Source organism: Lithobates pipiens, unplaced genomic scaffold, assembly GCF_037356315.1.
Source record: "Lithobates pipiens isolate NorthernLeopardFrog02 unplaced genomic scaffold, aLitPip1_a1.2 Scaffold_30, whole genome shotgun sequence".
Lineage (NCBI taxonomy): Eukaryota > Metazoa > Chordata > Amphibia > Anura > Ranidae > Lithobates > Lithobates pipiens.
In genome coordinates, this window is record NW_027507791.1 from 19089970 (window position 1) to 19116592 (window position 26623).

General features: G+C 43.1%; 1 protein-coding gene across 2 annotated transcripts in view; it reads right to left on the bottom strand.

Annotated features, from left to right (window-relative positions):
• Positions 1–26623, bottom strand: part of KCNK10 (potassium two pore domain channel subfamily K member 10) — a 189576-nt gene that overhangs the window by 3291 nt on the left and 159662 nt on the right. For both annotated transcript variants that reach the window (XM_077463732.1, XM_077463733.1), the window contains exon 6: positions 8093–8235. In XM_077463732.1, coding sequence (XP_077319858.1) covers positions 8093–8235 — 143 coding nt within the window. The remainder of the gene's footprint in view (positions 1–8092; positions 8236–26623) is intronic.

The following is a 26623-nucleotide window of genomic DNA, read 5'->3' on the forward strand; positions in this document are numbered from 1 at the left end:
GCGTTGCGTGCATCGAGCGGAGGGACCTCTCCCCAGGCTCTCCCGTTCCCTCGTACACAAATAATGCGCGGCCCGCAGAATCAATAAAAGGATCCTCGCCACATGTAATAAGGGCTTTATAACTAAGAGACCGAGCAGATACCAAGTGCCAGAAAATCAATGGTGGAGACAGAGAGCGCCAGCTTTTCTCGTTTACACAATGGAAAATCGAGGAGGACAGAAGACAGAGAATGCTCCTTTCTGTATCTAAAGCTGACGTTTAATCTACTTACACTTTGCCTTTCCTAGTTCCTCCCTCCCACTTGCTCAACATGCTGATGACATTTTTAAATAAAAACCTTTCTGTTTTCATGACATACCTTATTTTAAACCCAATGATGTCATCACTGGGTCTCTATGCTTTTCTATGCAATGCAGGCAGATCACGGCTAGTGGGAGGGACCAGCAGGGTGCTGCACATAGGTTCCTAAAAACATCACACCCGGTCTCAGTACTCCTCTCAAGAGCCATCAGTGCTGATGCAAGCAGTGGGAGGAGTTATGCAAATATCAAAATGTCTTGGTGGCTGGATGTCAGTCTGGAGGATTGGGCATTCCTAGTAGACATGTGCACTGCTGAAAAATGTGTTTGTTTTCCTTTTCGTTTCATTTGTTTTTTTTTTTTTTTTCAAAGTCATTCATTATGATCGCATTTCGTAAATTTGAAAAATCTAAAATTTGAATATTCATAATTTCGTAAATTTGTAAATTCGAAAATCCGAAAATTCGAAAGAACGAAAGTCCGAAAATTCAAAAGAGTAACTAACTAATAATAACTAGCTATTCAATTATTATAGTTATAATGATATAATTATATATAAAACATATATATAATAATTATAATTATTAAATTATTGGAATTTTCTTTCAAATTTGGCTGTTAGTGAACGTAACGAATACGAATTTATCCAAAGTTATGAATTATCCGAAATAACGAATGCTGCATCTAAACGAATGGACTGGAATTAATTAGTAATAAATAATAATAATAAAAGTTTTTATTTTTATTGTTATTTATTATTCTTAATACATTATGTTCCATTTGTTTAGATACGGCATTATTAACCTCGGATAAATTCGTATAAGTTACATTCACTAACAGCCAAATTTGAAAGAAAATTCCAATATCTATAATTTAATAGTTAGTTATTAGTTCAGATTTTCAAATTTTTGGGTTTTCGAATTCCAAATTTACAAATTTACGTGTGCAAACCACCCTAGACAACACTCACATGAAGCTGAGTCTCTACGATTGAAAGAACTGAAATCCAATGAATGGAAGTGGCCAGGGACAGTCAGGCTGGGCGTCCTCCAGCCAGGAACAGCCTCTTTCTGACTTGTGGCAGCTTCTAATGCACATTATGAGAAGCTCGCAGTGTGCAGTGATATCAGAGTAAGTCATTTCAGTCCAGGAGAGGAAGCTGTACATGCTGAAGGGAAGGCTGGAGGTCAGAATTAAAGAATGTATTTTCCACCTGGATGGCCAAGTCCACTTATTCCAGATAACCCTTCACCTCCCCTCCCTAGGGCTTGTGCACATGACTGCCTAGGACCATACAATGTAGAATTTGGGTATATTCAGCTGCTCGGAGCCACAGGTACTGTGCACAGCCATCCCATATACAGGAATGCCTGAACTTGGCTGTATGCAGGTATATAGTGGTGGTTGGGTAAACCTGCAAAAACCTACAGACATAAAACACCAAACATAGACAGTCTATGTTCTGAGGTTTATGTCTGTATGAATGCTCAGGTTTCCCCAAGTACCACTGTATACTGCATACAGCCAAGTATGGCCATTCATGTCTATGGGGCTGCTGTAGGCAGCACCTGTAGCCCCTGGGCGGAGAACTTTACATTGTGTGGCCCAAGGTGGCCATGTGCTTGAGCCTCAAATCCCCCCATCTATTCACCAAAATAAAAGCAGTTTAGTGTATCAAAAAAATAAGAGACAGTTTTTGACAAGTCCTTTATTAAAAATGAAGAATGTCCCCTGTCGTAGCTCCAACATCAATCACAATGTCTTCTTCCTCAGTCGCCGCCATGGACAACCCGCTGAAAAAAACGCTCCTCCTCTGATGCTGGCTCCCGCCATCAAGATTTCGAGGAGTCGTCCCACCGAGACAAGCAAGTGCATTTGATAGGGCACAGTGGCTGCTTTTGATGGGGCACAGTGGGAGCAATTGATGGGCACAGTGGCAGCAATTAATGAGCACAGTGGCAGCAATTGATGGGCACAAGTGGCGGCAACTGATGGGCACAAGTGGCGGCAATTGATGGGCACAAGTGGCTGCATATGATTGGCACAAGTGGCTGCATATGATGGGCACACGTGGCTGCATATGACGGGCACACACGGCTGCATATGATGGGCACAATGGCTGCATATGATGGGCACAGTGGCAGCATTTGATGGGCACAGTGGCAGCATTTGATGGGCACAAGTGGCTGCGTTTGATGGGCACAAGTGGCTGCGTTTGATGGGCACAAGTGGCTGCGTTTGATGGGCACAAGCGGCTGCATTTGATGGGCACAAGTGGCTGCGTTTGATAGGCACAAGTGGCTGCATTTGATGGGCACAGTGGCTGCATATGATGGGCACAAATGGCTGCATATGATGGCTACACATGGCTGCATTTTATGGGCACAGCGGCTGCATATGATGGGCGCCCCCCCCCCCCCCAAAAAAAATTTGATACATTTTGAAAACACAGCTGGATAAATGTTTTTAAAAAGCATGGTGTTTGTCTTCATTTCAGACTGCAAAGCAACACAATGTGATTATTTTAAAGGGGGGGGGGGGGGTTCTTTTCTATACCCACTGTATATAAATGCATAATAATTACAGTGGTGACTGTGGTGGGTTCTCTCTGATCTGTGGGGATGCGATGTAGTGAGAGCCAGTAATCCCCCCTGGGATGAAATGGATAATATATAAAGGAAAGTATGGGGGTCTCGGGGGATCCCTGATAGCACTATTATCTGGCTGGGACAGATGATCCTGTGCGATCCTTTTTTTTTTTTCCTCTGTCCTAAAATCATTACACATTGTAAATCTTTAACCTGATCCTGAAATAAACAGGAACGCCTTGTATTCATATTGCCCAGCTCTTTGCTATTTTATTGGTAATTGATTAAATCTTCGACTGGCTTTACCAAGGACATATGTTGTCCTAGCACAAGGCACCGTCCATATCACACCACCTGATAAACATGCAGGCCGTGTTTGTATAGCGCTATCTACTTCGGAGGTGCCATCCGCTTACTATATACTGTGTAGGGTATTGTGGAGACGCAACATTCATTTCAGAATTCACAGCACTGCTCCTTGTCTCTTTCATTATTGAGTTGTTTGTGATCTTATTTTATGTGCATTGACCCGAGTCAGTCCAGAAAAGAACTCTAGGGTCTATTGATAAATAAAAAAAAAAAATAATTGTAGCGTTCGGACAGTCATTGTAAATAATCCCTGTAATGAATGTAATATGTTTATTTTCTGTGATCTTCAGCTCCATCTAGTGACCACAATGCAGTATTTTCCTGATAGACATATTTCAGGAAAATACCGCAATGTGGCCACTAGATGGAGCTAACGAACACAGGAATTAAATAAATATTATCCACAATACAGGGATAATTCAAAGACAGCTATGCAAATGCTGTGGCAATTTTTTTTATTATAAATAGACCCCAGTCCCAAGCTGCAGCTGGTTTAGGTTTTAGATGTTTTTTTTTCTGTCAATGTGTGTATTCATATTTTAAGTGCTTGGAAGTTGTGGATTGACTGTGGGTTTTAAGGATATTTTTTCCTCTTTTATTGGTTGAACTAGATGGACTTGTGTTTTTTTTTTTTTTAAACAGATTATGTAACTATGTAAGTTAAGTTTATTATTGTTTCAAGAAAGATGTTTCTACTTTATTTTTGACCAGATTTTTAGTGGCACAAATATTTTTTATATAGAGCAAATGTGCTTTTTTTTGTTTTTGTTGGTTTATATTTGGCTGTCTGAGGAAATCTCTAAAAGTGAATGGGTGTTCCACCCTTAGTTGTCACCAAAACAGTTGTCCCCTTTGGATGTTTTTCTTTCACCTCCTGTTCTGGTAACAACTCAAACTCTATAGCAATGGTTCCCAACCACCAGGTCTTGGCCCACTGGCAGGCCATGGCCTCTTCCTCCCAGTACTTAAGCTAGCTGCAGATTTCATAACCTCCCCCAGTGCCTCCAAGCTCCTATAGGGCCACCCAACCTCCTGTAGTGGCCCACAGGCCCAAGCCCTGGTCTCGCTAAGGTTGAGGGTCAAAGCCCTAAAGCAGGGTTTTCCAAACTTTCTAAACAATGGGCCAGTTTACTGCACTTCAGACTTTCCGGGGGCCACACTTTGGCCTTTGTGAGTAGAAAATGCTTTGGGAGTAAACAATGCTTCATCATTCATATGAGTGGAAGGAATAGTGCCCCATCTTTGGTGTCAGTGGAAGGAATAGTGCCAAATCATTGGTATCAGTGGGAGGAATAGTGCCCCATCTTTGGTGTCAGTGGAAGGAAAAGTGCCACATCATTGGTATCAGTGGGAGGAATAGCGTCCCATCATTGGTATCAGTAGGAGGAATGGTGCTCCATCGTTGGTGTCAGTGGAAGGAATAGTGCCTCATCATTGGTATCAGTGGGAGGAATAGTGTCCCATCATTGGTATTAGTGGGAGGAATAGTGCCCCATCATTGGTATCAGTGGGAGGAATTGTGCCCCATCATTGGTATTAGTGGGAGGAATTGTGCCCCATCATTGGTATCAGTGGGAGGAATAGTGCCCCATCATTGGTATTAGTGGGGGGAATTGTGCCCCATCATTGGTATCAGTGGGGGGAATTGTGCCCCATCATTGGTATCAGTGGGAGGAATTGTGCCCCATCATTGGTATTAGTGGGAAGAATAGTGCCCCATCATTGGTATCAGTGGGAACCAAACAAAAGAACCTAGGGAGTCTTGTCTTCATTTAATAAAGTAATTCTCACCGACTACATAGCGGGGGGTATAATCAAAACCATATACACAAGAAAAAAAGAAAAAAGAAATTGATGCTAATACACCCTAAAGAGTTAAATTACCAACATTTATTAAGCTATCAATAGCAAAGATAAATAACAAGCATATAAAAATCCCTCTACCACCATCCCTATACAAAGATGTAACCCATTCCTCAATAAACCATATCTGTATAAGATGTTAGAAATAAACCACCCTCACAAAGGAGGGGAGGAATACATGATACAGTGGATGATTACCACCCTCTCCTAATATTTGACACCCCCAGTCTAACACCTATATAAACCCCCACAATCCACCTATAATGCGAGCAGAATCTGTACAATTTCAGAGGGCGGCAGCGTAGCTCCAAACCATGGATATCAATCAACGCTATTGCCTTCCAAAATGACCCGGGAAACAGTAATATAAAGTCAGTCAGTCGTCCGTCAGGAGATATCTCCAGCTGGAAAAGAGACAGTTCCTTCTATAGGAGAACAGGCATAAAATGCTATATAGAATGTTCTTTTTCTCTTGATAGTCCTCTGTTGTAAGATGAAAGACTTCTTGTATGTATTACCAGGGGTCAAGTCCTGGGGAAAAAAGTGTGGGAACTCCCACCCAAGATCCACTCCCCCACTAAAAATAAAAAAATGATATACCGGTATATATATGCACGAATGCTTCAAAAGTGGTATTTTTCATCCAATTTTCATATTGTGTGTATGAAGCTTAACTGTTAGTACATTAAAAAAAAACAATCCTCAATAAACATAAATACGGTAATTCTCTGAATAATCAGCATCCATTCAATTGTGCTTCCATGCAAATGTGAACATCATGTTCTGATCTTTATTGGGGAATTTTATTTTGTATATAGAGTGTTTATGTGGTGAGTTTGCACTTTTCATTGAACAGAGTTTGGATAACACAGGGTTAAACAGAAAGGTCATAAATGAAGTGCACATTATCTGGACAGAATGCTTGGGGAGATAGTGATGTGTTCCTGCTTAGGAGATGTATGTTAGCTTGGGGGGCTGCAAACTCTGCAGGGCTCCAACACACACTCGCTGCTATTCCAACCCTTCACATATTTCCACATCAACTTCCCTTCCCATAAACTTTGCCAGGTATTGTGCTCAGCTTACCACCCCAAACTGATGTTCCTCCCTCAGCTCACCTCTCTCCCTGCATGTCTTCAGAATAGCTGATCTACCCATCAGCTAGACCTAGACCTGATCTACCCATCAGCTAGCTGTGATTGACAGGTAGATCGAAGCGGAAGCTGTCATGGGGCCCCCTACTGGCAATGCCTGAATGGTCAAGTGTGCGCACTTAATTTTGCGAGCTGTGTCAGCGGCTGCTTGTGTAGCACCTGCCACACAGCTCACATACTTCAAAGTCTTGCAGGACACGGCTGCTAACGGGAACTGAGCTCCTGTTGTGGAAAAAGTACAGGAACTCCGTTCCCATGAGTTCCCGCAGGATTTGAGCCCTGTGTATTACCAACATAAATTTCTTTTAGACTGAATGAAATTGAAAAACAGGCACTGCATGGTTATACTGACGCATCACGATTTTTGCCATAGTAGGGACAATGGCTGCTGCTCTCATCCTGGTAACCATATGCCAAGGTTCCCCAACTTGTAGGTATATCCTCTAAGCAATATTAAAACAGACAAATTATTCTTGGTTACTTACTGGATGTTGACCTTGCATATTTTCCCAGTCCAAAAAGAGGGATTTACGGTATATTGCCCATCTGTGTCACATGGCATTAGATCCTTGATCAACAAGTTGTCAGTCCGCATAAATGATATAAATGCTTACCACAAGTCCACCACCAGCTGAAGTGCCTGTATTTAATATTTCAACAAATGCTTTTAGGTTGGACTGACACCCCGGAGGTCTTCAATTCACCTCCCCCCTATCAAGACCAAATATTACGACCTTGCGAAAGAACAATGTGCAATATATGAGTTTACTGCGTTGAACAGCACTAAATGACCCTGGAGAGACATTTGTTGAAATACTAAATACAGGCACTTCAGCTGGTCAACAGAGGACTATCAAGAGAAAAAGAACATTCTATATAGCATTTTATGCCTGTTCTCCTATAGAAGGAACTGTCTCTTTTCCAGCTGGAGATATCTCCTGACGGACTACTGACTGTTTGACTTTATATTACTGTTTCCCGGGTCATTTTGGAAGGCAATAGCGTTGATTGATATCCATGGTTTGGAGCTACGCTGCCGCCCTCTGAAATTGAACAGATTCTGCTCGCATTATAGGTGGATTGTGGGGGTTTATATAGGTGTTAGACTGGGGGTGTCAAATATTAGGAGCGGGTGGTAATCATCCACTGTATCATGTATTCCTCCCCTCCTTTGTGAGGGTGGTTTATTTCTAACATCTTATACAGATATGGTTTATTGGGGAATGGGTCACATCTTTGTATAGGGATTGTGGTAGAGGGATTTTTATGTATGGAGTCAGTATTGGGGATTTAGGGATTTTTATATGCTTGTTATTTATCTTTGCTATTGATAGCTTAATAAATGTTGGTAATTTAACTCTTTAAGGTATATTAGTATCAATTTCTTTTTTGTTTTTTTCCTTTGGAGTGTATACGTGGGAAGAATTGTGCCCCATCTTTGGTATCAATGGAAGGAATAGTGCCCCATCATTGGTGTCAGTGGGAGGAATAGTGCCCCATCATTGGTGTCAGTGGGAGGAATAGTGCCCCATTTTTGGTGTCAGTAGGAGAAAAGGTGCCCTCTCATTTTGTGTCAGTGGGAGCAATGTTGATGGTGTCAGTCATCAACATTGGCTGGGCCACAGTTTGGAGACCCCTACCCTGAAGGACACATCTTTGGCAATTAAAGTTAGAGCTCATTTATGGCTTCATAAGAATATGGAAATACATATGGAAATACTTGTTTATAGATATCAGAATAAACATGGCTGAATGTAATCAGGAGGACAGGTGGTATTGGAAGTCTCATGTCTCTGTGTTGGTTAGCGGCTGACATACCTCTTCTTTTGTCTTCTTGGATATCACACGAAGCCAGTCTCCAATCATACTCAGGACTGCTGCAAAGTACGCCAAGCCAACCAAGATCCAAAACCACACCATTGGTTTATACCACTCCCGGTACATGATGTCCGTGTTTCCTCCTGCAAGAAAAACAGGAGGAGGATTGGTTTATATGTTTGATCTCTCTCTCTCTCTCTCTCTCTCTCTCTCTCTCTCTCGCTCTCTATTTCCTGCACCAATATTTCAGTTTCGGAAATCCAACAGCAGAATACAAATTACATTTTTTATTTAAAGCTGAGCTCTGGGCACAAAAACTTGAATTTACATATATTCATCAATAGTCATAAAGGATATAATCCACTATGTGCGCGCCAAATGTCCTTGCAAACACAAATATTCTCTTGTATTTGTAGCAGTGACATCATCACCTTGCCTGTGCAGAGCTGTGGGAGGGGCCCAGAAAGCTCCACCCACCCACAACAGAAAACTACAGGAGGGGGAGGACCATAGGCTCTAATAGGCTTCAAAATAGGGTGGGCTTGTGGCGCAGAGCATTGAGCCAGGAACCAACTCAGGTATTACAACAGTGAATGAATATTCGCTATTGAAACACTGATCCTCAATCCGGCCAATCAGAAGCAGGTCTGAGACCCGTTTTCCGATTGGTGGAAAAAAAACGAGTCCTAATTGGCTGCCAAGCAGGAGAGAGGAAACAGAAGCCGCCACTATGTCCGTGGAGAGCAGAGGAAGGGAAAGCGGAAGCCGCTGGTGAAGCCTGGGAGAAGCCCTGCCCACCATAGATGGGGTAAGTGCACCAGACCCACTCAACTGACTGACCAACGACTGAAGAACTGACTGGGGGGGTGTTATTTTTTGCCCCCCCCAAAAAAAATTACCACGAGCCGCCACTGCTAGAAACCACTCCCCAAACCCCCCCCCCCCCCCCCCCCCCCACTCCACTATCCCTATTCTCTCTCTTTTTTATATCATCCTATCAGGATGCTCCTTTTGATCACATGGGCATGAAGCACACCTAGTTGGCACCCAGTCCTGCTCCACATTTTTCCTGTATGAGCCCTGCTGTACAAGAGATGACAGGAGGCTGATATCAAGGTATGTACACTAGCTACTGTTTGAAATAATTTGAATGTTTTAATTAAAACATGACAGCCTTCTTTACTGTCTTTTTACGTTTGTATGGAGTTCAGCTGCAGATGTCTCATGTAAAAACCTTCACCTCGTTCAGACATCGAGGTCCTGATTTCTGTTCTGTCATTATATGCTTTCTAAAGGATCAAGCAGCAGTTAAGATGAAAAAGAGGACATTAAAGAGAGTTTTTTTTTTCCTGTACGGAGGTCAACTCGAGAAATGTCTCTGGCATATTGGGGAATTAGCTCTTTTATCGCTCACATTTAAAAGGCCCGATCCACCCAATGCCGAATCACTCACGTGGTTCTTCAAGTGTCTACCAGGATTTTCTTACAGTAGTTTCTCTAGCCCTTCTAATAGGTCACAAGGAAGCTGATCTCCGCAGTTATGTGTGCTACATTGTGGAGAATCTAACAGGGTGACACCATTAATGGGCTGAAGTACTGTATTTAGACAGAACTGTGGATTCTGATGGGGATGTCTCATTTTTAAAGACCCAAAGATATATAAAAAATCAAAAATGTAAATGACAATGCTTGTAACCATTCAAAACTAAAACAGACAACTTGAGGACAGTTGGCATGTAACCATTCACAGGACTGGCCTTATATTATGCTATCATTCTGATGCTTATAGTCAGTTAAAGCCGATATCCAGTAACTCACAAAACATTAAAGGAATCTAAAAACCCTAAATTATGACCCGAACTAATGGTCAAGTGATATTGTATTTCTTTTGTACTGATGAGTGGGAGTGGCCTTCTTCAAATGCCCTAAGATTTCCCTAATACCATTAATACTTCCCATTGGTTGGGCTCTCACAGGTTCATTAAGATTCAAAGGGATCTCACAGGGTCCACTGGAGGGGTTATCACAGAGCCCATTGGAAGGGTTCTCACAGGGTTCATCAGAGGAGTCCTCACAGGGTCCATAAGAAAGTTCCTCACATGGTCCATCAGAGGGATCCATAAAAGGTTTATCATAGGTGATCAGAGGGGTTCCCTCAGTGTCCTGAAGATCATAGGGGTCCTTATAATGTTAATTAGATGGGTCCTCACATATAAAGGCTCTTATAGAGTCCTGAAGATTGTAGTGGTCCTCACAGGGTTCATTAGAGGGGTACTTTCAGAGTCCTGAAGATCATAGAGGTTCTTACAGGGTCCATCACGTGGCTCCTCATAGGGAACATTAGATGGCTTCTTACAGAATCCTGAAGAATGTAGGGGGCCTCGCAAGGTCCAATAGATGGGTGCTTACAGGGTCCATTTCAGGGGCTTCTACAGAGTCCTTAAGATTGTTTTCACAAGGTCCATTAAGTGGGTCTTCAAAGGGTACATTGGAAGGCTTCTCTCGTCCTCGCGTCCTGAAGATCATAGAGGTCCACACAGGGTTCATTAGATGGGTTCTCACAGGGTCTAGTAGATGGGTTCTTACAGAGTGTTGAAGAAGGTGGCCTCGCAAGTTCCAACAGAAGGATCCTCGCAGGGTCCATTATATTGGTTCTTACAGATTCTTGAAAAATGAAGGGGTTCTCACAAGTTCCAGGTCTTCACAGGGTCTATTAAAGAGGTCCTCTCAGAGTTCTGAAGGTCTCCTCACATGATCAGATGGGTCCTGATACGGTCCATTGGAAGGGTTATTAAAGGGTCCTAAAGACTTAGGGGTCCTTATAAGGCCTATCACAGGGTCCATAAAAGGGGTGCTTACAGGATGCATCAGATTGGTCTTCTCAGGGTTCACTAGAGGAACTTTTACAGGATCCTGAAGACTTAAAGCAATAGAATCATGATTTTGAAATGCAAGGTGCCACAACAAGACTAGTCACCAGGCCTGGAATTTAGTGATGGATCGCCAATCCACACCAATGGAAGAGACACTACAGAGTGTCACATGATGGCTGACTCATGTAGACTCGTAAGTATAAAAGGGGATTAGTAGTTCTTTGTATTGTGAATGGATGGGAATAAAGATGGGGTTTGGGTCAGATTAAAGTCTTTATTTATTTTGGGCCAGAAATAGGATTTAAGAGCAAGTCAGGGTTTTTGCACAGCAAACAGTGGCTAGACCATTGAATGGGGGGTGGGGGGGGGGGGGGGGGACAAGAAGGTTGGCCTGTGGAGGCACAAGTTATTAATCTGGCTGTGCTTATAGGCATTGTGCATTCTCTGCCCTCTGCTTTGGTATCGAGCATGCCAGAAGTCAGGATGAAAAGCATGCCTGTCACTTTACCTACAGAGGACCGCACTGCTCAGCACGTGCGCTGCGCCTCAGAGACCCCGTAACACACTGCGTATCCTCATTCAAAGAACATGCTGTTCACACTAATTGGAAGGAAAGTAATTAATTTAAAGCAGTTTTAATTGGGTGAGATAACAGCTAATGACTCCTACAAAGGCTTTTTTCTCTCTTAAGATTCTTCAGGTTCTTCGTGAAAAGGAAAAACGTTTTTGGTGGACCCGTTGGGCGCACTTGTAGACGATGATTTATTGTCTGAGAAAGAAAACTTTCCTTTGGGGATTTATTTTTAATAAGCTTGATACAATTTATATTGCGTCATAAACAGTTGCTTTGGCTCCCTAGAATTTTCCTCCAGGCAATCCTGGAAAGTTTTCCATTGAAAACACCTTTTATAACTCTGTTGTTATGTATGGAAGTCCTATGGCAAACAATGTATCTGTACTATATGAAAGTAACTTGAACTATTATACACTCTCCAGCCACTTTATTAGGCACACCTATTCAACTGGTAACACAAATTGGTAATCAGCCAATCACATGGCAGCACCTCAATGCATTTAGGCAGCTAGATGTGGTGAAGACGACTTACTGAAGTTAAAGCATCAGAATGGGCAAGAAAGGGAATTTAAGTGACTTTGAACTTTGGGACTTTTTATAGCGAAAAATAAAAAAGAATGCATTTTTTTCAATATTGACGCTCTTTTTTTGTTTATAGCACAAAAAATAAAAACCACAGAGGTGATCAAATACCACCAAAAGAAAGCTCTATTTGTGGGAAAAAAAGGAAGTAAATTTTGTTTGGGAGACACGTCGCACGACCGCGCAATTGTCAATTAAATGACGCAGTGCCGAATCAAAAAAAGTGCTCTGGTCAGGAAGGGGGTAAAATCTTCCGGGGTTGAAGTGGCTAGAGTTGGAGTCCATGGGTTGAGTTCATGGACTAGTTCATGCACTAAATAGTTCATGGTAGAGATATGCATGTTAAAGTGGTTGTAAAGGCTGCCTTTCTTTTTTTTTTTTTTACTACGGAGTAAGGTAAAAAACCTTCTGCAGGCAGCTCCCCCTAAACACATACCTGAGCCCGATCTGGATATAGCCATGTGCGTAAGAGCCAAGGCTCTCTCGTCTCTCTCTTTCCTCATTGGCTGAGATACAGCAGCAGGAACCATTGGTCAATCAGAGCCGTGACGAAGGAGCAGAGGGCGAGGCTGGGCTCCACTCTGTGAGTCTTGTGTACAAAGCAAGGCTCAGAACCGAGCACACACACAAGTGCCTCCTCATAGAAAGCAGCTATATTTTATTTGGATTTGGATAACAAATGGATTCCGAATTTTGTTCTGTTCGATAATTTGGATGCACATGACAACAGTTGATATTGTACAATCAGTTCATGCTATTTCTCTTGGTGGGTTGGACTAGCGTCCGAAAATATTGAATCCTTCTAATTCCAATGCATCCAATTTGATAATATATTCAATGAGGCGTGCCTGGTTACGCAATCCTATCTCACATCCGGTCCCTCTGGTTGTCGGCGGTCAGCGGTGAAACGCACGCCCAGGAACTACCACATACAGATTGGATTCCCCGTCGCATTATGCGCTCACTAGCCCCAGTGCCGGGTATAGACAATTCGGAATGTAAGCAGCCATTTGGCTTTTTGTTTTCATCTATTTTATCTTTATTAAAATGGGATTACACTATTTCGATGTTTGCATGTTTTTGGCATAACATTCCGACTGTTATCATTGGTGGAGAGGAGGTGGTCATTCCCCACATGGTTCGTTTCGGTTATCTTGCATAAGGCTCATTTGACCTTTCTCTAACCATTAAGGTCAACCACATTCTGGTAAGGAGACATCCAGGGGTGGACTGGCAACTCATGGGGCCCCCGGGCAATAGGAGATTATGGGGCCCCCAGGCAATCAGAGATTATGGGGTCCCCAGGCAATCAGAGATTATGGGGCCCCCAGGCAATCAGAGATTATGGGGCCACACAGTATACACAAACACACACGTACACAGTATACAATCACACAGTATACACAGACATGTTTCTATTGGCTGAGAAGGTACCGGAGAGGTGGGGCAGCTATAATCTCTGGATTTTTAGACCAAAAGGATGTCGGTAAGGGACATTTCAGAGACAGATGTAAAAAAAACACAAATTTTTACATACTGTCCCTGGTTTTACTGAGGCTGGCAATCCTGATGGGGCCCCCTAGTGGCATGGGGCCCTCGGGCAGTGCCGAGTGGCCCAATGGTCAGTCCGCCCCTGGAGACATCCATTTTAGAGCACATTTGGGTGTTCAGTGCAGTTGGTGGAGCTGGTCCATTTGCACAGTGGAAGCAACATTTTTGCATGTTTATCTAAACTTCGGATTTGAATTTGCACAGAGAATCTTCTTTTAGGATTGAAGAAAGTTCATGTATAGGATTTTTTAAATCTTCATGACTGGACTTTATTTATTGTAATAAGCACCGTTTTATGTTTGGGTTTGGAGATACTTGGGTGATTCTAATTTATTTCCAATTTTATAATCAATTTTGATATTTGTAATCTCAATTTCAGTCACTGTTAATATTTATCACTGAGTAGTGGTAATATATATTTATTTTAGCGCCCCTCACTACACTTATCAAATATATTCAATAAATAGCAATCTTCTAGAAAAAAAAACTGCAACGTTTTTCATATCCAGACCGGACCAATGATTATATGAAACAGATGCAGAAGATATAAAATGAATTGGTTGAACATAACGTATGTGATGAAACAAAATTGTTCAATGAATGAATGTATTTAAAACAAAAGGAATATTTCCGGCATGCGCATGTCTAGTGATAAAAAAGGGATTCCCACACTTTGGAAGGACTTCTTCCTTTTTTGGATATGAAACAGGAAGTAAAGTGAAATCTCCCCAATGAGACACAGATGGCAAAAATAATAAAATAACAGGGGTTATATTCCTCCTTTACTCTTTACTCAGAGCACATCATCTGCATGCTTATCCCAGGTTAGTACCTCAGTAGGTACTAAAGCCAGAGGACCAACATGACAGTCAGGCAACCAACAGTTTCTGAAACAGAGTCATCCACTTACAGTGCCTTGAAAAAGTATTCATACCCCTTGAAATTTTCCACATTTTGTCATGTCACAACCAAAAACGTAAATGTATTTTATTGGGATTTTATGTGATAGACCAACACAAAGTGGCACATAATTGTGAAGTGGAAGGAAAATGATAAATGGTTTTCAAAATTTGTTACAAATAAATAGGTGAAAAGTGTGGGGTACATTTGTATGGCTCCCCCCTGAGTCAATACTTTGTAGAACCGCCTTTATCTGCAATTACAGCTGCAAGTCTTTTTGGGGATGTCTCTACCAGGTTTGCACATCTAGAGAGGGACATTTTTGCCCATTCTTCTTTGCAAAATATCTCAAGCTCTGTCAGATTGGATGGAGAGCGTCTGTGAACAGCAATTTTCAAGTCTTGCCACATATTCTCAATTGGATTTAAGTCTGAACTGTGACTGGGCCATTCTAACACATGAATATGCTTTGATCTAAACCATTTCATTGTAGCTCTGGCTGTATGTTTAGGGTCGTTGTCCTGCTGGAAGGTGAACCTGCGCCCCAGTCTCAAGTCTTTTACAGACTCTAACAGGTTTTCTTCTAAGATTGTCCTGTATTTGGCGCCATCCATCTCCCCATAAACTCTGACCAGCTTCCCTGTCCCTGCTGAAGAAAAGCATCCCCACAACATGATGCTCCCACCACCATGTTTCACGGTTGGGGAGGGTATGTTCAGGGTGATATGCAGTGTTTTCCACATTTTGCTTTTAGGCCAAAAAGTTAAATTTTGGTCTCATCTGACCAGAGCACCTTCTTCCACATATTTGCTGTGTCTCCATTGCTTCTCGCAAATTACAAACTGGACTTCTTATGTCTTTCTTTCATCAATGGCTTTCTTCTTGCCACTCTTGCATAAAGGGAAGATTTGTGGAGTGAATGACTAATAGTTGTCCTGTGGACAGATTCTCCCACCTGAGCTGTGGATCTCTGCAGCTCCTCCAGAGTTAGCATGGACCTCTTGGATGCTTCTCTGATGAATGCTCTCCTTGCTCGGCCTGTCAGTTTAGGTGGACGGCCATGTCTTGATAGGTTTGCAGTTGTGCCATACTCTTTCCATTTTCGGATGATGTATTGAACAGTGCTCTGTGAGATGTTCAAAGCTTGGGATATTTTTTTATAACCTATCCCTGCTTTACACTTCTCCACAATTTTAGCCCTGACCTGTCTGGTGTGTTCCTTGACCTTCATGATGCTGTTTGTTCATTAAGGTTCTCTAACAAACCTTTGAGGGATTCAGAGAACAGCTGTATTTATACTGAGATTAAATTACACACAGGTGGACTCTATTTACTAAATTAGGTGACTTCTGAAGGAAATTGGTTCCACTAGATTTTAGTCAGGAGTATCAGAGTAAAGGGGGCTGAATACAAATGCACGACACACTTTTTATATATTTATTTGTAAAAAAGTTGGAAAACCATTTATCATTTTCCTTCCACTTCACAGATATGTGCCACTTTGTGTTGGTCTATCATATAAAATTTCAATCGAATACATTAATGTTTTTTAGTTGTAACATGACAAAATGCGGAAAATTTCAAGGGGTATGAATACTTTTTCAAGGCACTGTATTTTTCTCTATTTTTATTTATTTTTTTGTTTCTTTGCTACCATTTAATTCTACTCCGTAATTGAAGCTCCAAGATTCTCATTCTATCCATCAGCAGTTTCCGAAAAGTGGGGTTCCCCTTTAAATTTGTGTCAGTAAAGAAACCCTATGAGCCCCAGGTGTAGGATGAAGAGCTTTCAGCATCATGAAAAATCCAATTAGGACGTGAATAAGCAGAATAACAGAAACCTTTTAATGGCCCCCGTATTATTAAAGTGGCATCAATCAGTAGCCATGGGCCCTTTCAAGGATCAGATGTGATTCATGTATAATTCACGAGTTGATGAGGTCACAGGAGAAGCAGCACGAGAGGGGACGTACGGGGAAAGGGCCGGGGGGGGGGGGGGGCATTTACCAATGCGAAGTACAGATCAACTGCTTGTTAACCCTTTCCATCACGCATGAGTGAGCACAGAAATGGAAGACTTGGCCAAGTCATTCCATGTATCCAAGGAATGGATCAGTGGAGCTCAGAATTCCCATCAATAAAGCGTTCCGTACACAACACAAATAGTGATAGCAGTTTTATGCTGATAATACTGTATATAGATCTATATAGCGCAGCAGGGAGGGGAAAGCTGAAAACAACATCATAAAAGCCCTCGCCAAAACCACATGAGAACCAGTAGAGAGCAGAATTCCCATCATCAGTATACAGTATTAATGGTCAGGGCCGCTGATAGGCCAGTACAACTGGCCCTGCTGTACCGGGCCTGACCACAAGGGGGGCCCGGGCAACCTGAACTGCAAAATTTTATGTATTAAAAAAAAAAAAAAAGTTCCTCCTCCACCGATCAGTGCCCTACAACCCCCCCCCCCCTCAGTGCCCCCCTCCGCAACTGAAGAGGAGACAGCGCCGTGCCTCGGATTCGCAGCCCACACAGAGAGAGCCAGAGGCACTGGCAGTGGGCGGCATTGCAGGGGGGAGGTGCGAGCAGCACCCGAGTGGAGTGACACCTGTTGGCTCAGTGTTCCGGGACCCGGCGCAATAATCCCCTTCTCTCTGTGGTCGCGTCGCGCGGCCGTTCTGATCAGTCTTGGCAGCGGCTGTCACTCACAGCCGAGCAAAGTGAAGCCGCCTCCCCCTCCTCCATGCACAGCACTGTGTAGACATAAAGGAGGAGGGGGAGGTGGCTTCACTCTGCTCGGCTGTGAGTGACAGCCGCTGCCGAGACTGATCAGAACGGCGCGACGTGAGTCACGCGACCACAGAGATAAGGAGATTATTGCGCCGGGGCCAGGATCACTGAGCCGGCAGATGTCACTCCACTCGGGTGCTGCTCGCACCTCCCCCCTGCAATGCCGCTGCCTTGGGATCGAGGTACATTATGGGTCCTTAGGGGAGTCTGTGCACTGTAGGGGGGTTCTTTACTGTGGGGGGTCTGTGCACTGTGGGGGGGGGTCTGCACTGTAGGGGGTCTGTGTAACATGCAGGAGGTCCAGAGCTGTGAGGGGCTGTGTAATGTAAAGAGGTTCAGGGTGCTGTGTAATATAAAGGGGTCCAGAGGTTCAGGGTGCTGTGTAATGTAAAGGGGTCCAGAGGTACAAGGGCTGTGTAATGTAAAGGGGTCAGGAGGTTCAGTGTGCTGTGTTATGTAAAGGGGTCCAGAGGTACAAGAGCTGTGTAATGTAAAGGGGTCCAGAGGTGCAGGCTGCTGTGTAATTTAAAGGGGTCCAGAGGTGCAGGCTGCTGTGTAAAGTAAAGAGGTCCTTAGGTGCAAGGTCCTGTGTAATGTAAAGGGGTCCAGAGGTGCAGGGTGCTGTGTAATGTAAAGAGGTCCTTAGGCGCAAGGTCCTGTGTAATGTAAAGGGGTCCTTAGGCGCAAGGACCTGTGTAATGTAAAGGGGTCCAGAGGTGCAGGGTGCTGTGTAATGTAAAGGGGTCCTTAGGCACAAGGTCCTGTGTAATGTAAAGGGGTCCTTAGGCGCAAGGACCTGTGTAATGTAAAGGGGTCCAGAGGTGCAGGGTGCTGTGTAATGTAAAGAGGTCCTTAGGCGCAAGGTCCTGTGTAATGTAAAGGGGTCCAGAGGTGCAGGGTGCTGTGTAATGTAAAGAGGTCCTTAGGCGCAAGGTCCTGTGTAATGTAAAGGGGTCCAGAGGTGCAGGGTGCTGTGTAATGTAAAGAGGTCCTTAGGCGCAAGGTCCTGTGTAATGTAAAGGGGTCCTTAGGCGCAAGGACCTGTGTAATGTAAAGGGGTCCTTAGGCGCAAGGTCCTGTGTAATGTAAAGGGGTCCAGAGGTGCAGGGTGCTGTGTAATGTAAAGAGGTCCTTAGGCGCAAGGTCCTGTGTAATGTAAAGGGGTCCAGAGGTGCAGGGTGCTGTGTAATGTAAAGGGGTCCAGAGGTGCAGGGTGCTGTGTAATTTAAAGGGGTCTAGAGGTGCAGTCATGGAGAGGGGGGTACACAGTAGTGACAAAAAGATATTGAAGGATGCAGAGGACACAGTGGGTGTTGTTTTTACATTTTATGGTGGGGGGGTGCCAGATATAGGATCCGCCCCGGGTGCCAAATGCTCTAGGTACGCCCCTGCCCCCCGTGTTCGGTAAAGGTTTTTTTTTTTTTAAATGTGCTATGCGCTCATTGCGCTGTGTTCATTCCAGTATGTGGCTGCAGGGGAGGGACTCTTTCCTGTATTTTGGGCGCGGAAGAATACGTCTTCTGCACCCGCTCCACACACCGCACAAGTCCCGGCCAGCATATAATGTTATGGTGTTGCAGAGTGATATTCCCAATCCTCTCTCTATCTCTCTCCGCGTGACAAGAACTTAGTAGCAGAGTGAGAGGCGACTCAGGCGAGCAGAGAGAGCAGGGGCCGGGCGAATCGATCGAGTCAAGATCTTGTGGACAATTACAGGTGACAAGGTGAGGTGTATGCTTGCTTGGGGGGGGCTTGAAGTTCAACATCTGCAAATGCAATACATACCCTGCCAATACCCAATACTCTGCAATACATACCCTGCTAATACTCTGCAATACATACTCTGCAATACATACCCTGCCAATACTCTGCAATGCATACCCCACCAATACTCTGCAATAAATACCCTGCCAATACTCTGCAATACTTACCCTGCCAATACCCTGCCAATACTCTGCAATACATACCCCACCAATACTCTGCAATAAATACCCTGCCAATACTCTGCAATACTTACCCTGCCAATACCCTGCCAATACTCTGCAATACATACCCCGCCAATACTCTGCAATACATACCCCGCCAATACTCTGCAATACATACCCCGCCAATACTCTGCAATACATACTCCGCCAATACTCTGCAATACATACCTCGCCAATACTCTGCAATACTTACCCTGCCAATACCCTGCCAATACACTGCAATACTTAACCTGGCAATACTCTGCAATACATACCCCGCCAATACTCTGCAATACATACCCCGCCAATACTCTGCAATACATACCCCGCCAATTGTTTCAAGGTGGGGTCTGGGGAGGGGCAATGGGTGGGGCCAGGGGTGGGGCTGAAGGAGGGACAAGGGGCGGGGCCAGGGTGGAGCTGAAGGGGGCCCCCATCAGGTAGGCTGTACGGGGCCCCATGATTTCTATCAGCGGCCCTGTTAATGGTGATTACAGCTTCATGCTGATGGGGGTCTATATGAATCCATATACTGCAACTGGGAAAGAAAAACGGAAAATAACATCATAAAGGCTCATCCAAAAACAACATGAAAGATCCCCATCACACGAGCGTTCCGTATACAGTACTAATGGTGATAGAAGCTGTAACGAAACGTGCCACACTTCGCTTGAGTGCTTTCATCATATATCGCTTCCTCCCAGTCTGATTATAGATATCAGATAGTTCAACCGCTAACAACCACAAAACAAGACAATACTCGTTTGGTTGCTGAACATGGACTGTTTATTAGAACAAGAATACGGTCTTATATACAGTTGAAGAGGAGGTTCCCCCCTCCTTCTCATATTACTCTAACAATACACCTGTAACCACCACCCTAATTAACATGAGCTAGTTATCTAATCGTTTACCCAGACTTGGTGTCTCAGAGATATGACCTTTCAGGGTAGACTTGCCGTCTCCTCACTCAACTTACAATACACATAAGTAGAAACACATCCCACAATAGTTTGCTAGGAGACAAAGGTGTGTTACATAACAGACTATCGTCCTAAATGCTTGTAGCTCCCTCAAATGCTAGGGCCCACAGTTGGTAGGTAAGAGGATAGCATTCAGTTCCCTCCAAAAGCCTCTGTCTCGGTGAGTATGTTACATTTCTCCCCCATCAAAAGTCAACTAACAAGGTCCCAGACCTCCAACTGGTCTGGGCATGCATTAGTCGGGCAGAGTGAACTCACATAGTTTGTCCACATGATCTCCATTTTTGGCTGCAAGGAATATTTGACCTCAGTAGGTGTGGGGCAGAGGTCATTGATTCTCTGTCCGGCTGCCAGCGCTTCAGCTGGGTGGTTTTTAACATTCTGGGGCTTGGTCTGCTGCTGGGCAGAGGGGCCAATTGCCCCAGCTTCCTGAAGCTGTAGAGACACTGTAGCTGCTAGGCAGAGGCCAGTGGCGCTCTGGCCTGTTACCAGCACTTCTGCTGGGGCTTCCACATCATCCACTTTGGCTAACCATTGGGGCAAGAGGCTGGATTCCTCCACTCCCACAATGTGTAGCTGCCATTGGGGAGGTGAACCAGCTGCTTTCTCTTCTCTTCCCTCATCTGGCTGCTGGGGCGACATGTCTGTGGCTAGTATTCAGTCCCCTCCAAAAGCCTCTGCCTGGATGAGTCTGTCACAGAAGCTTCATGCTGATGGGGGTCTATATGAATCCATATAGTACAACAGGGAGAGAAAAACTGAAAATAACATGATAAAGGCTCCGCCAAAAACAACATGAAAGATTGGTGGAGTTTGTAATCCCAATCACCTGAGCATTCCGTATACAGCAGTAATAGTGATAGCAGCTACATCCTGATGATGGTCTATATCAGGGGTCTCCAATTTGTGGCCCTGAGGCTGAATGCGGCCCTTTATCCAGGCCTTAGGGAACTTTTCCTTCCACTGATACAAGACACTATTCCTCCCTCTGATACCATTGATGGGGCATTATTTCTCCCATTGTACTATTAACCCCACTAACCCCAACGATAGATGAGTCTCTATTCCTCAAACTGACACCAACAATGGGTCACTATTAATCCCACTGACCCCAATGATGGTGCACTATTCTTTCCTCTGACACCAATGATGGGGCACTATTCCTCCCACTGACCCCAATGACGGAAAACTATTCCTCCCACTGACATCAATGATTGGGCACTATTCCTCCCACTGACACCAATGGTGGAAAACTATTCCTCCCACTGACACCAATGGTGGAAAACTATTCCTCCCACTGACACCAATGATTGGGCACTATTCCTCCCACTGACACCAATGGTGGAAAACTATTCCTCCTACTGACACCAATGATTGGGCACTATTTCTCCCACTGACACCAATGATGGGGCACTACTAATTCTACTGACACCAATGATGGGGCACTACTAAGACACCAATGATGGGGCACTAGTCCTCAAACAGGCACTTTTAATCTCACTGACACCAGTGATGGGGCACTATTCAGCCCACTGACACCAGAAATAGGGCACTATTTCACCCCCTAATACCAAAGATGCATTGTTTACTCCCACTGATGCCAGGATACATTTTACTCCTGATGACCACAGTTCAGCCCTTCTAAAGTCTGGAGGATATTAAACTGGCCCTTTGTTTAGAAAGTTTGAAGACCCCTGGTCTATATAGTTCCATATAATGCAGCAGGGAGAGAAGAACTGAAAAAAACATCATAAATCACATGAAGGATCAGTAGATCTCAGAATTCCCATCACCTGAGTGTTCCGTATACAGCTCTAATGGTGGTGGCAGCTTTGTGCCGATGATCCTCTACATAGGTTTATATAGTGCAACAGGGAGAGAAAAACTGAAAACAAAATATTAAAAGCTTATCCAAAATCACATGATGGATCGGTGGAGCTTGAAATTCCCATCACTTGAGCGTTCTGTATACAGCACTATTGATAGTGATAGAAGCTTCATGCTGATTGGGGGTCTACATGAAACCATATAGCACATCAGGGAGAGAAAAACCCAAAATAACATTATAAAGGCCCCACCAAATCCGCATGAAGGATCGGCGGAGCTTGAATTCCCATCGCCTGAGTGTTCCATATACAGTAACACTAATGGTCATAGTAGTTGCATGCTGACAATGGTCTATATAGATCTACACTCAATGTTCATTTTCTTAGGTACACTTTGCTAGTACCGGGTTGGACCCTCTTTTTGCCTTCATTCTTGGTGGCATAGATACAACAAGGTGTTTTGAAAAGTTCCTCAGAGATTTTGGTCCATAGTGACATGATATCATCCCGCAGTTGCTGCAGATTTGTCGACTGCACATGTATGATGCCAATCTCCCTCTCCACCACATCCCAAAGATTCTCTATTGGATTTGATATGGTGAGTGTGGAGGCCATTGGAGGACAGTGACCTCATTGTCCAGTTACAAATATTAAATCATAGTGTAGCGCTAGAGAAGATAAACAAAAGTAACCTAATACATGACGATACGTGATCATACAATGTTTAACCAAACATTAAACACAAAAATCATAATAATAATCATAAAATGTGCAAAAAATACACCTTAAGTGCATAATTCATAAGTGTATATAGTAATACAAAAAAGTCCAAGGTAAGGATAAGAGTCTCTATATAAATGTTGATCCAATCCAAACGTGAGATAAAGGTCACCATCCACCTTCTTTAAATGAGACTAACATGCAGACACCATGTGGTATTCCCGTCACCTTTTAAGATAGAGGCTTACCAGATGTAATAGATCCAAACGAATGTACATTCGAAGGATCACAAAGGCTTGTGCACTCGTATGCGAGCTTTCAAAAGCAAATTTTCCAGGGAAGTAACGAATCAAACTAATCCATTCAGGTGCCCAAGATAGTTGTTAAATCCTCAGCGGTAAAATCCAACTCAAATTGTTGAACCCATACAGAGAGAAATAAGGGCCACAATAGTGTAATTCCGTTTAAGAAAAAAATTTAATAAAAAAGGTAATGAACTTACATATAACCAAAGAATCAAGCGCTTATTCAATAAAAACAGTGCTACAGTAGGAGTCCCGACGCGTTTTGTCCTCCAAAGACGTCATCTGGGGTAACACTCCACTGTAACACACTTACTTTTATATCCAACCTTCCAATCTGGGCAAAAATTCCATCTGCCTGTGTCACCGCATATTACTTCCGGTTTAAGATGGCGCCCGGTGTGCGTTCCACGCCTCATTCTGATGTTATCACAAAAATCTGCTAGCGATTCTATGTTATAACATATATCAAGTAAAACGATAAGTGAAACCAGCATTAACACGCCTAAATGGACGAAATAGTAAAACAATTGACGTTGTACCATAAACGTCATTTCCGGGTCATGGCTGGGGTGTTAACCAATGAAGTTAATAAATGTAGGTGTAGCTCCAATAATCACCTAACTATCCTATCCCGTCAACGAGGCCACAACCACCGGAAACGCCCAACACGAGAAACTCCTCTCATAGTGGGCGCATCACGGATTGGAGCGTGACGCTTCCGGCCAGCGATGCTGGAACGCACCGCACACAGGAAGCGCCACCACAGAAGGCGCATCCGACGCCGGAAGTGACGTAGAAGAAAATACGTCACTTCCAGTCACCAACGGAACGCATATAAACATACTCCGGAACGCACGGCTCAAAAGGCTGTGCACTTATACACCCGCCCACTTCAAGGTGCAAGAAGTACTGAAAAGAATAGACTTTATACCAATCTCACTATGTATTAAATAAAAAGTAAAAAATCCACATATAAAAATTTATTGTATATACCGGATTTCACCTAACAAGTAATCCAGAAGTGCGTTCACCATACATTCTAAAGGACGTGAATATATCACCCCCAACTTAGAAGACTAATTATATAAAAAATAATTGTATAAAAAATACCAAACAGCTATGCACACAAACCAGCAATAGTATACTATATGTCGGTATGTGCATAATACCATATAGCGATGACATATAAGGCAGATAGAATTCTGTCCCAGGAATGATACAACATGTAAATAAATAACAACCCTGAAAAAAATTTCATTTACATAAAAATTAAAAAAATATTAAAAATATAGAAAATTCAAAGCTGAAATGAAACATTGCCATTATACACATTAACCATCATTAATGAAAGCATTAATATCCCACTCTACATTTAGACCAAATGGAGAGTAGGATCGAATCGTATATATCCAGTAGGTCTCTAATCTGGAAACACCCCGAGTCATGGCACCACCCCTCCAGGGGGGGTGTGTATTTATCAATAGCCAAAAACTGGGTACCTGTAGGATCGCTGTTGTGACATTCCCTATAGTGTCTCGGGACAGTATGTTTGGAGACACTATAGGGAATGTCACAACAGCGATCCTACAGGTACCCAGTTTTTGGCTATTGATAAATACACACCCCCCTGGAGGGGTGGTGCCATGACTCGGGGTATTTTCAGATTAGAGACCTACTGGATATATACGATTCGATCCTACTCTCCATTTGGTCTAAATGTAGAGTGGGATATTAATGCTTTCATTAATGATGGTTAATGTGTATAATGGCAATGTTTCATTTCAGCTTTGAATTTTCTATATTTTTAATATTTTTTTAATTTTTATGTAAATGAAATTTTTTTCAGGGTTGTTATTTATTTACATGTTGTATCATTCCTGGGACAGAATTCTATCTGCCTTATATGTCATCGCTATATGGTATTATGCACATACCGACATATAGTATACTATTGCTGGTTTGTGTGCATAGCTGTTTGGTATTTTTTATACAATTATTTTTTATATAATTAGTCTTCTAAGTTGGGGGTGATATATTCACGTCCTTTAGAATGTATGGTGAACGCACTTCTGGATTACTTGTTAGGTGAAATCCGGTATATACAATACATTTTTATATGTGGATTTTTTACTTTTTATTTAATACATAGTGAGATTGGTATAAAGTCTATTCTTTTCAGTACTTCTTGCACCTTGAAGTGGGCGGGTGTATAAGTGCACAGCCTTTTGAGCCGTGCATTCCGGAGTATGTTTATATGCGTTCCGTTGGTGACTGGAAGTGACGTATTTTCTTCTACGTCACTTCCGGCGTCGGATGCGCCTTCTGTGGTGGCGCTTCCTGTGTGCGGTGCGTTCCAGCATCGCTGGCCGGAAGCGTCACGCTCCAATCCGTGATGCGCCCACTATGAGAGGAGTTTCTCGTGTTGGGCGTTTCCGGTGGTTGTGGCCTCGTTGACGGGATAGGATAGTTAGGTGTTTATTGGAGCCACACCTACGTTTATTAACTTCATTGGTTAACACCCCAGCCATGACCCGGAAATGACGTTTATGGTACAACGTCAATTGTTTTACTATTTCGTCCATTTAGGCGTGTTAATGCTGGCTTCACTTATCGTTTTACTTGATATATGTTATAACATAGAATCGCTAGCAGATTTTTGTGATAACATCAAAATGAGGCGTGGAACGCACGCCGGGCGCCATCTTAAACCGGAAGTAATATGCGGTGACACAGGCAGATGGAATTTTTGCCCAGATTGGAAGGTTGGATATAAAAGTAAGTGTGCTACAGTGGAGTGTTACCCCAGATGACGTCTTTGGAGGACGAAACGCGTCGGGACTCCTACTGTAGCACTGTTTTTATTGAATAAGCGCTTGATTCTTTGGTTATATGTAAGTTCATTACCTTTTTTATTAAATTTTTTTCTTAAACGGAATTACACTATTGTGGCCCTTATTTCTCTTTGTATGGGTTCAACAATTTGAGTTGGATTTTACCGCTGAGGATTTAACAACTATCTTGGGCACCTGAATGGATTAGTTTGATTCGTTACTTCCCTGGAAAATTTGCTTTTGAAAGCTCGCATACGAGTGCACAAGCCTTTGTGATCCTTCGAATGTACATTCGTTTGGATCCATTACATCTGGTAAGCCTCTATCTTAAAAGGTGACGGGAATACCACATGGTGTCTGCATGTTAGTCTCATTTAAAGAAGGTGGATGGTGACCTTTATCTCACGTTTGGATTGGATCAACATTTATATAGAGACTCTTATCCTTACCTTGGACTTTTTTGTATTTTTTGTATTACTATATACACTTATGGTGTATTTTTTGCACATTTTATGATTATTATTATGATTTTTTGTGTTTAATGTTTGGTTAAACATTGTATGATCACGTATCGTCATGTATTAGGTTACTTTTGTTTATCTTCTCTAGCGCTACACTATGATTTAATATT